Below are 12,375 nucleotides of genomic sequence, written 5' to 3' on the forward strand. Positions count from 1 at the left end.
AGAATTTTATGTGTATGGGTTACTTTAAATTGGTTCCAATTCCCGTTATTTTCTAGCGACATGCTATAGTATATATGAGCATCTATTTTACCTACCCAAAGTGGTGAAGGGTGTCATATAGTCGGCCCCGTCCGACAACATCATCTCCACCTAAATTTTCGGATCAAGGTCCTCTCCCAATCCTCCAAACTGAGTGTATGTAGTATGGCATTGCGTTTTCCTGGCCGTAATTTACCACAGCTAGACCCCTTATTAAAGTCCTTATCAACTTAAAATATTTTGAATGTACATGATCCTTGTTCCAATACCAGTGTGGCACACTAACATTACAAAAAATATATAATATGTGTCACAATAATATTATAATGCTTTCACACACACATACGAATGTAATAAATATTTATTATTATTGTTATTATTTACCCAAAAATTACCACTAATTTTCAGAGGGTTCACATTACACATTTAAATTTTAAATTATTGTCAATAATTGAAATATTGTTGTCATAATACATTATAATGTGGAGCATTATTATTATTATTTTATATTAATATAATAGCTGTCAATGCATAAACAAATATTTAATTTATTAAAGCTTAAATAATAATAAATTTTGGTGGTAATATAATTTTACATTTTATATATGTATATACCTATGTGTATACATAAATGAGAGAGATGGGTTATGGTTATTTTGAACATCATTATGATGTAATTTTAGATAACGAAACATAATAATGATTGGCAATTTTTAGCAGTTTAGTCTACATAAGCTGCCATGATTTATTTGTCTACCAATTAATGTCGTTTTATGGTCTCCAACTAAGTGATACAATGAATGTTCATAATTCATAATAAAAATGACGACATATGTTAATGAATCTACAACCACACACACATGCGAACATACATACAGTTTTTTCTATAAACACCCACACAACCATAGATGATTTTGTAAATTATGACCAAATATGACTTTCAAAATTCTATTGTCCTCTGTGGTAAAATAGCCACATTACAACGACATTATTTGTTCTTAGCCTCCCCAAGGGGAGATTGTGTCCGTTATGGCAACAAGTATACATACTTACATGCAAACGTATGTATTTACTATACATACGAGTACATGCAATTATATAAAAACCACTAATTAAAATTAATATTTGTTCAAATTACAACATAATCAGAATGTGAATATGCCAAACCGATAACTACATCTGTTGGTATGTGTAAACATGATTTTATACCATATAAATAATGTTAAAATTACACAGCTTTACACACGTACATACGGCAATAAATACCCGTATATATTTATTTACACACATATGTATATTAGAATAAATAATGTACAGTGGCTAGTTATGAAGTAAAACAAGTAGATTATTGTAAATCCGCTATGTAGTGTATGGCTGAAAGGATTTGATTCGTTTAAAAATTTTAGGAATTATTTTCTGATATAGTAGTGCAGATAATACAGGGGCATTATAGGAATACCCTTGGAACCACAATATATGGAAGTCATATAGAATATCGAAAATATACTGCTTATGCCTTATGCTTAAACATTATAGTATTTATACCCTTATCATAGTGGATTCAAAATCAGGGACTATTGTTCACTGTGTGAAAAGGTATGGAAAAAAGAAAAAGAACCAGTAAGGAAAGTAGTAAAGTCGGACTGGGCCGACTATATGATACCCTTCATCACTTTCGGTATATTCTACATATGTATCATAACATATGTAGAATATATCTGAACCGATTTCAGGGAAATTTGCCAGAGACTAATTTATATTACATGAGTACGTTGTGTCAATAGGCCTAGCTATGGATCTTTTCACGAAGCTTAGCAAACAACATTTTAGACTTAATTCAGTACCCAATACCAAAATTCGTGCAAATCGAAAGATATATAGGTTCTTGGGTGCACCAATTACCATAAAGCGGATGAAAATATATATATGGGAGCTATATCTAAATCTGAACCGATTTTCACGAAACTTGACAAACATCGTTCTGGACCTAATTCAGTACTCTGAGCCAAATTTCGTGCAAATCAAAAGATTTTCAGGGACTTTAGTGGACTATTTACCTAAAATCGGGCGAAATTATATGGGAGCTATATCGAAATCTGAACCAATTTTCACGAAACTTTGCACACATCATTCCACACTTAATTTAGTACGCTGTGCCAAATTTCGTGCAAATAGAAATATATATATGGACTTTGGTACACAATTTACCTTAAATCGGACGAAGATATATATGGGAGCTATATCTAAATCTGAACCGATTTTCGCGAAACTTTGCACACATCATTCTAGACCTTATTGATTACGCTCTGCCAAATTTCGTGCAAATCGACTAAAATATATATGGGACGAAAATGTATATTGGAGCTATATCTACCATGGGGATGACATTCAAATGTTGGAAAAATAATGGGGGCTCCTAGCCGAAATTTGGGGTGAGCGTCACTCTTGGTCTAAAGAGGTCAGATAGGTGGGTTTTTGGAAACTCGTACTAGAACGGTACGAAAAGTTCTAGAACTCTGATTGAAATTTGGATTGAGGGTCATTGAAGGAGTGTAGATGTAGCAAAGGACAAGTGAACTATAAGTATCCGAAAAGTACTAAAATGTACTAAATTTGGTATAGTTTTGTAGCATGTTTATGGATAGATATAGTGTGTAGTCATGTATATGAAAAGTACTAAATTTGGTAAATTTTTAATTGAGGGTACCAAAAGAGCTGGAATCCTGAAATTTGAAATTAATATTGCCGCCGGAGTGTTGGATTGGAATATTTAAGTAGATTTGGAAATTTTTAATTACGTGTACAAAAAGTACAAAGTCGTCCAAATTGGATTTGGTTGAACCAATAGAACTGGGAACTTTAAATTTGGAATTATTATCATTGTTGGGGTGTAGAATTGGGGTATGTAGGGAATTTTGGAAATCCGTACTAATGTGTACTAGAGATGGAAACTTGACATTTGGAGTTAGGATCACTGTTGGAGGGTATTTAGGAAGTTGTCTGAAATTCCTATAAATATTAACTAAATTTAATACAATATAAATTTGAGTGAACCGACAATTTTTACTAAATGGTATCAAATGTGGATTTGGGTGATCAGATTGAGTTGGAATCTTGAAATTTTACGTTAGGATCACTGTTGGGGTTTATGACATTGGGCCTTGTAAAAGTTTTGGAAATTCGTACTAAAGTTTGTAGAAATTATATTTTGGGTATCCTGAAATTTGGAGTTAGGGTTACTGTTGGATTGAGATATGTAGAAAGTTTTGAAAATTTCTACTAATGTGTACTAAATGGTAACAAATTTGGATTTAGGTCATGTTGTAATATAAAAGTAGTCTTACGCTATGCCAAATTTCGTGCAAATCGAAAAATATATGGGGACGAAGGTCCACAATTTATATAAATTCGGAAGAAAATATATATGGGAGCTATCTCTAAATCTGAACCGATTTTCACGAATCTTAGAACACATCATTCTAGACTTATTTCAGTATGGTATGCCAAATTTCGTGCAAATTGAAGGATATATAGGGACTTTAGAGCTCTATTTTTCTAAAATCTAAACCGATTTTCACACGTCGTTCAAGACTTAATTCAGTACGTTATGCCAAATTTCATGCAATCCAAAGTATATATAGGCACATTGCTGCGCCATTTATCTAAAATCGGACGAAAATATATGAGAGCTATATCTAAATCTGAACCGATTTTTCCATTTTCGATTGGGTTTGTCCTTAGGCCAAATAAATGAGCTGGGCCAAATTTCATCCAATGAACATGAACAGACGGACGGACGGAACCGTTGCTCAAAAGGAAAATTATCCGATACCCGCTTAATTGAACTGTTTGTTCAATTACTGAAATCACGCATATCACAAAATTGAGCACACACTATCCTAGTCATAAATCATTATATATATCTACGAAATTTGGCGCATCATTTACATTTGGTGCATCATTTACATAAAATCGGACGAAAATATATATGGGAGCTATATGTAATTTGAACCGATTTTTCTGAATTTCAATATGGTTCGTCCTTGGGCCGGATTATAAATGCGACATGTTTACAATTTAACATCAACAGACGTCTGTCCGTTTGGACATGCATAAATCGACTCAGAAAGTGATTCTATGCATATTTTCAAATGGAACCATAAAAAAGTCAGATTATTTTTCAATAATAATGCAATTAAACGGTGAAAAATAAGAGGAAATTTATTTTTGATGACATGAATTTTGAACCAATTAAGCGGGAAAATCAATTAACAGGAATTAATTATCCGCGGAAATTTACATGTGTTTTCGTATGCAATATTTTGTTGACCCATCATGTGGTTCAATTAAGCGGGGAAACCAATTAACCGTAGGGTCAATTAGCCGAAAAATATTGTAATACCCTGTTCCACAGTGTGGTGAAGGGTAAAAAAATACCGAAAATTTAGCGTAGCGTTATAAAGGGTCCACCCGAAAAAATGGACCTGTATATATTATTTGTAGTGTAGAGATTTGGTGCCCAATAAGTACCCAATGTAAAAATCTGACGAGAGATGTCAGATTACCCTTTGAAATTGTAAAGGATCAATTTATTTTCCAAGGCTTACCTGTATGACAAAGGTAATTAATTTATGTAATAGATTTCCTTTTTGTAATGCAGTCATGTTTTCATTTCATTTACTTATAGTTTTGAAATGAACACATATAGCAACATAGATATTAAAATGTATATATATATATATATATATATTAAATATATATATATATATATATGTTTATACAACAAATTCCTGTAAATTGATTATATAAATTGAAAAAAAGTAACTATTTTGTTGCAAAAATTTAAAATTGACTTTTCATTTTAATTTACAAATCCACAAACCAAAACAAAAAACTAGTCAATATAACCAAATGTGGTTTTCCACAATGTGATCAGAAACACACACATACAGACAACCACATTCGCATATAACACAATTTGTTATTTTAGTTGGTCTATTATATAAAAAAATCGGACCTAATAATGTACAGAACAATAAACAATATCAAAACATAGATTAAAATTTAGACAAAATGTAGGCTTAAATAATGCAATTGTTGGTAACAAAAGATTATAATTTTTCAACATTTTAGGAATTGAAATAAAATAATAGAAATTATTTTTTTTTTTTAAATATTTTGTAAGGGGAAATTTCAATAGTGATTTTTACACTTGGTCTCAACAGAATATGAATCAAACGTATTCGTTTGAATTTCAAACAATTTATGAACTGAATTTTTATCGATTTCATTTAATGTTTGACATAGACTTTAAATATCACAAATATAAAACCGACATTTTATTCCAAAGACAGGAATTTTTTACTTAACTACAAAAAACCTTATCGACATTCCTAAAATGTCTTCCTCTGTTTTTTTTTTTACTCTGTATTCCGTCAATATTTTTATGTAGCAGTGTAATGACCGACCACCACACAAATTTCTTTTGTTTTATTAACACATTTTTTCTATAATTACAATTTGTATAATTTCCGTTATTTTGTTGTTGTGTGGTTTTTTTTCACATGCACCTTTCAATAGTTTTTAACCAGAATATTATGCCAACATTATTATGGTTTTGCCGTATTGTCATAACATTGCCTGCCATCTATCATCGTAGCTCAACCTGCAATATCAACCGCAACACATCAAGTCTGGCAACCGTATGGCAAATTTGTGGTTAACGACTTTTTTGTTGTTGTTCTGCTTTTGTTCAATACATTCGTTCATTAAATGAAATTGGTTATAGTTGTTAATTTATTTAGTGGTTTTATTGAAATAAATGAGTGAGTGAAAATATATTTTCAACACAAATATCATCGCTTAACCGACAGTTCATCATAAATGTTGGAAATTTTTTAAAAAACAAATAGTTATATATATATATATATTTTATCTATAAATAAATATTGTGTGTATATAAGCTGGATATAAGTGTGAATTAAAAATGTTATTGTGGTTTTTAAAAATAAATTTCGATAAAAACATAAACATAGGTATGATAGATAGCAATAATTTGCGATATAGAATAACAATTGTTTGAATGTGTGAATTTATGTTAGTACATGTGCAATTGTGGGTTTCCATTTATAAAATAAGATAAATAAAAAGTAGATTGTTTGGGCAATCGCCCCAGATTCAATTTATTTTGAAATGTATATTATAAATTAAAAAAAAAATAAAATAAATATGCAGTAGATACATCTAAATATGATTTCAAGACAATTTTTAAAAACAATTTTTTTTGCCACAGCCAAGCCACATAAAGTTGTATCCTTACTACTACGGTACCATATTTAAGCTCGAATGGATGACACGTATGGAAATTATATTCAAGTCTTATCCAATTTGAATTAAAATGAACTGATAGGAGAATGAATATAACTTTATGTTAACCTATTTGAACTAAACGTTGCTAAAAAGTAGAAGAACATGACAATTTGGTTGAAAGGCGTGTCGAAAACAAAAATTAATACCTTTTCTATTCATAGATTCTTCTAAAAATGAAAATATATTGGGAATATAATTATACTAACGTAAATTTAAATCTGTAAACTATAGTTAAGGAAGGATACATTAATGTCGCATCCAATTTTCTATACAGCCTTCATCAGAGAAGTTCCTCCACCTTCATCTACGACATTCATTACCCAGCCAACAACGTTTTTCTTAGATAGTATATTCCGTTCTCATGCTCATAGTATACCGTACTCATGCTCATTATTCGGTTGTTTACTTTTCTAGCGATGAAGATGTTTATTATCAGAAGGAATACTCACTACAGCATTTACTTTAATTTCTTTAAAATTAGCTGTATTCACAGCTGTTTCCTCTTGGGATCGATCTGTATCAGACTTTAGTTCAGCTTTAATTGCTTCCGCTTTATGCATAGCTTACTTCTCATTTCCATGATACAGCGTTAATCTACACATTTGACCCCTTCAATTTGTTACCACCTAAGGCTTTCTAAAATTAGACAACTTTCAGAAGACAATACAATACTCTCAATAGGAGGTTGGGTTATCGTCTTGCGTTGTAATGGGGTACACTTACTGCCGATAGTATAGGACCGGTGACTATATATTTCGACAGTCAGGCGGCGCTCAAGGCATTAAAGTCGTGTACTATAAACTAAAAAGCGGTTCGTGATTGCAAAGGCTTGCTCGAGGAGGTTCACAGTCGTCCGATCCGATTAAAGATCTGTGCAACCGCCCATTGGCAGAATCCGCTTGGCAACAGATGATCATGAGAACCTGGTTGCAGAATCTCGAAAGCTATCTGGCCAGAATTCTCTCGCCGAAGAAATTCTCCGCTGTTGTCACATAATAAGAGTGAGCTTAAAATCATTGTGAGGGCCACTGCAGGATCAAATCTCTCACTTCAAAATGGAACACCAAAGGAGAGGATTACTGTCGTCTTTGTGAGAACGAAGAGGTGCTAGAAACAATTGAAAATATCCTCTGTAGGTGTCCATCGCTGAGTGTTACAAGATACAGACATTTTGGAAAATATGAAATTGATATTCTAGCTTTCTTCTCCAAAATAGAAACCAAATAGATCCTAGGTTTTGTCATGAATTTGACATGGCTAAAATAACAAGTTTTCGAAACTCTTCAACTCCGACTACCTTTCCTCTTTTCAAAAATCTTTTATTTTTTCTTTTCTGGTACCAAGGATGATCACATAATGGACAAATGTCTCTGATTGAACGGTTGCTAATTAGCAGCCATACATCCCTAACCTAACCTCACATTACCCCATCAAAAATCTCTTTTTCGACCTAAACATTAGAATTTTCATCTACATTCTGGCGATCGACTTCTTATTCCTGTTTTCTAAGATCCCTTCCGTCATCTTCCCTTTTCTTCAACTGGCACATAGATCCTGCCTCCCTAAACTACAGGGTTTCTTTTTATTTCTGCCTTCAGTTCGAAATTGATTTGTTTATCCGTAATCCTGGGTGCAAGTTGTTGCAGTTCTTCAAATCTGTCTTTAGTAATATTTTTCCCTCTCTTGCCCATCAAGTCTATTTCCCCAGGACTCTCTTGAAAAAATTGGCTCTTTCTCTATATCAATAACAAACTCTCCTCCTTTTTGTAATGGCGGAAATATGCGCAATTTTTTTATTTTTATTATTGAATCTGATAATATAGAGTTTGAATTATATAGGCGTATGGCAAGAGATAGCACCACCCAGACGAAATTTACAAAACTAAATAGGCTATGCTTTTATGCAGCGATAGATGTCACCCCTGTCACATAGGGCGGAATCAGTATATCAATTATCTTCTTAGAGGAGTAACAGAACAAACAATTTCAAAGTGGGCCTATATTCACTTAGAGCTACATAGTCAAATATGCGGAAAAAAACTATCGTTAAGTGAATTATTGAACTTAATAACTTCAGAATTATTATTGTTAATTAGAATTACAAATACATTACAAATATTGGGCTCTGACCTAAAATTTCATTGGACGAAATCAGTTTCGGACACGTTGGAGTTGATAACGCTCGAAGGGAGTGATCGGTTTCGTTCACACTTTGCACATTGTAATTATTTCTGTCAAACTGTAATGAAGTTCGAAGATGGGAAATATTGGTCGCTTTCTCCAACATAAAATTAACAAAATGTTGATGAACATTAATTTTCAATATATGAAAGTGTTGAGGGTACAAAAATGTAGTGTCGATACGTTGTTTTTTTTTTCTGAATATTTTATAATTTATGCTCTTTCTAGGGTTGGGCAATCTAGTTCCTTGAGCGGTTCGATTTTTTATGGTTCGCACCGCAAAAGAACTAGGTCGTTCCTTTAGTTCATACTTCATCTTAGTTCACTCGTTCACTGGTACACGACAGTTCGTTCGGTTAATACAGTCGTTCATGCTTCTTCTTTTATGCCTGAATGATGTACAACGTTTATTACATGGAATATTTCATTCATAAATAGAAGAAAGAGTCAACTAATGTTAGAAATACACAACGGGGGCGAAAATAACTGGGAGAATAAGAGCAAAAAAGAACGACGGAGTAAAAAGAACTAGATGAACGAGAGCAAGAAGGAACGACTAGCGCATAATGGACTAGGTGAACGGGCTTAGTTCAGATCGTTCCTAGTTCGGAATATTTCGTTCCGGAACGACACAATTCTAATACATTCTAAATATTGTCCAAGCTATGAAAATATACCCCCGTCTAATTTTTATACCCTACACAACTATTTTGTCAAGGTATTATAGCTTTGTGCACCCCCAAAAGTTTGTAACGCCGCGAAATATTGGTCCTAGACCCACCTTTAAGTATACCGATCGTCATATCTCGACTAGCTGAGTCGATCTAGATATGTGTGTCCGTCCGTCTGTCCATTATAATTTGTACAGGCCACAGTTATGGACCAATCTTCTTGAATTTTTGCATGTAGGATGGATGAAGACCCCTATGGTTTTTGGTAAAGATCGGTTAATATTTAGGGGATGAAATGGACCACATATTGAATTTTTGTCGGTTTTTCTGGTCGTTCCAGCAGTCACAATAATGGCCCGAACTTCGTGAAATTTTACATGGAGAAGGGGGTCGGAGCAAAGAATAAACATGCCTGTTTTCATAAAGATCGGTCAATATTTAGCGGGTCAAATGGACCCTGACTTTTGTGTGAAAAATGACAGAATTTGTATTATATAGCGAAGAACATAGACCCGAGAAGTTGACTATATATCCAAGAGGTTTGGTTGGCATTTAAATTGATACCAATTATATTGTCGTATATACTCGGATGTGGAATTTGCATGTAAATATTTACAGGTACTTACGTATTCCGATATTATTTAGTAAACCATTACCACATTGGAAGGCGGAAATATAGCGCAGATTACTTTTAAATGTTCCATGAGGTTCCAGTTATGGTCAAGGACAACGCCTATAATTTTCGATGATGATCAGATAATAATTTTGGAATGAAGTGGACCGAAAACTTATTTTTGTATTTTTTTCGAGTCGATTTATAGGCCGCAATTGAAAGCCGAACATCATAGCACAAACCACGGTGAAGGGAATCTGGACAAATAATTAGAAGAGGGCACAAATATCGCAAAATATTGTCCAAGCTCAGAATAAAGTACCAACGAAAGTTAGATTTTCATGGAAGTTGTGTAGGGTATAATATGGTCGGTCCCGTCCGACTATACTGCTCCGCTCACTGGTTACTATTTATAATAATTTATCAATGAAAGTTTAGTTTGTTTAAATTACACTTAAGAATATTTTCGACCTAAATATCTATTACTACACAACTATTTTGCATATTAAACAACAACAACTATGTCCAGTATGATCATTATAAAGTTTCCTTTATTTTCTCTTTTCTTCTTCTTCTTCTTATTTTTATTACCCATTAAATTTGTAGTACCACCAAGGATTCATCATATGAGCAGCAGCGGTCATTTGCAAGTTAAAAAAGGTTCTTCGGTTCGCATAGAATGTTCAGCCTCTGGTAATCCTACACCAAACGTTACATGGAGCCGTAAAAATAATATTTTGCCCAATGGTAAGATTTTTGTTGCTTTTGTTGTTTCTTCATTTTTCACATCTTTTCTCCTTAACTGTGAATATGTTAATGAGCCAAGAACATAGACAAAATTCCAAGAAAAACAAAACCTAAATAAAATATTAGAAAACTGTGTAGAAAAAATTGTGAAATCTTAAGGGTCATTTTTATTTGAAAAGTAAATATTTCCTTTATGGTAATTTTTAGCTATTCATGATTTTCTTTATTGTTGGTATTTTTTTTCTTTCCCTTTCTCTGTATGTCTTTCTGACTCCCCTGATGCCTGCCGAAACTTTGGTGGAACTTTTTAATGCCATTGTGAAAACTATGCGGCACCACAGGCGAGGAAAAACTCCATTCGCATATATTGTCAATTGAAAATGTGGATCGCCACAAGGGTGGAGTTTACATTTGTACAGCTAATAATGGTGTGGGTCAACCGGCCTCCAGTCAAGTGATTTTACATGTTTTATGTAAGTATGCTAATGAAAGGAACAGCCAAACGAATGAAATTCATGGTTGCGTAGGGGCGATATGGTTGGCCGTATCCCCTGGCCAGGAAACCATTCGAATATATTTTTATTGTATTCTATTTTAATAATTTTCGATTTTCCTTTTTTTATTTTTTCTTGTTTGTTTATTATTGTAATCGTTATCAGACATGTGGGTTATTGAAAATTAATTTTTATTTTCTGTACCATTTTTTGCACTACAATTTTATTCGTATAGATCCTCCAGAAATCAATGTGGAACGTCCAGTGGTCTTCTCTGGGGAAGGTCATGAGGCAATGCTTGTGTGTATTGTGCATGGAGAAACACAGCCTGAGGTATGAATTGCTTAAATTTATTTTAACATATTTTTATATGAGTTTGTTTATGTAACATAGGATGGTGTAACAGTAGCAGGTGGTAATTGGTCTATATTGTAACTAAGAAACATTAATATGCTAATTCAATGACCATTGCAAATTTTGTAAGCAATTTTTCGGATGAATATTTTTGGTAGCTCCCAATTCAATAGCGTGGTTTTGGCATGTAGGTTCGAAAAGTGGTCTTAACAAATTACTAGCAACAATAAATGCAAATTCGTAGAATCACTTAAGAAATTGAGAACACAAAGAACTAAATAAAAGTCATTTTCCCATGAAATGAAATAAATAAAAATAGAATCCAAAAATTGTATAGTAGATATCATATGGCAATCATAAACACTGTTTTCTTCAAAAAAAGTCTTCACACCCTTCACTGGAAGGCACATTCATAATATTCAATTTAAATCCCATAGTAAATTGCTGCCAGGAGACAATTAAGTCCAAGCTACAAACCCTCAGGTTGGAAAATTTACCTTGGACCTTAAATATACCGAAATAACTGCATGATATTTGTAACGAAGCTATGTAGAAGCATATACTTAAATTGAAAATATTCTGGGAAAAGTGAATTCGGCGGGAAGCTGTCCCTAGAGCCCAGTAATTAAAATTAGCTGTGCATTCAGTTATGAGTTACAGGATGTTACATATTGAAGTGAACAAAGAGAAAATTTGGTACATTTTACAGGTTTTCTTTGATAAAGACGAATATGCAAGCTAAAATTGGGAATGGTGTTTATGGCTTCGATATCCGGCAGAGCTAGTTTACGTGCAATTTTGGTTTCGTAGATTCCGTTGGGAATTTTAATGTAAGATGCACCTCGCACAGATAGGCCGGTCGATAAAGTCAAAGAAATGATCGAAGTCGACCGGCATGTTAGCAGTC

The 12,375-nt window shown here is 33.1% G+C and overlaps 1 protein-coding gene across 1 annotated transcript; it reads left to right on the plus strand.

The window, feature by feature from the left end:
• Positions 1–10,484: 10,484 nt before the first annotated feature.
• LOC133337095 (lachesin-like) lies at positions 10,485–11,470 on the plus strand. The gene is made up of 3 exons (XM_061545359.1): positions 10,485–10,620; positions 10,962–11,093; positions 11,350–11,470. Exons 1-3 carry the CDS (start codon positions 10,500–10,502, stop codon positions 11,451–11,453), a joined length of 357 nt encoding a protein of 118 aa, XP_061401343.1. The 5' UTR covers positions 10,485–10,499; the 3' UTR covers positions 11,454–11,470.
• The last annotated feature ends 905 nt before the right edge of the window (positions 11,471–12,375 follow it).

This window comes from Musca vetustissima, unplaced genomic scaffold, assembly GCF_032173495.1.
Source record: "Musca vetustissima isolate MV318-11 ecotype Yass unplaced genomic scaffold, APGP_CSIRO_Mvet_v1 utg210299, whole genome shotgun sequence".
Taxonomy (NCBI): Eukaryota; Metazoa; Arthropoda; class Insecta; order Diptera; family Muscidae; genus Musca; species Musca vetustissima.

Excerpts from the sequence above, each read along its gene's own strand:
- LOC133337095 (XM_061545359.1), top strand. The coding sequence starts at position 10,500 with ATGAGCAGCAGCGGTCATTTGCAAGTTAAAAAAGGTTCTTCGGTTCGC. Across the intron at positions 10,621-10,961 it reads AAATAATATTTTGCCCAATG|GCGAGGAAAAACTCCATTCG; the intron begins GTAAGATTTTTG and ends GCGGCACCACAG. Across the intron at positions 11,094-11,349 it reads AGTGATTTTACATGTTTTAT|ATCCTCCAGAAATCAATGTG; the intron begins GTAAGTATGCTA and ends TTATTCGTATAG.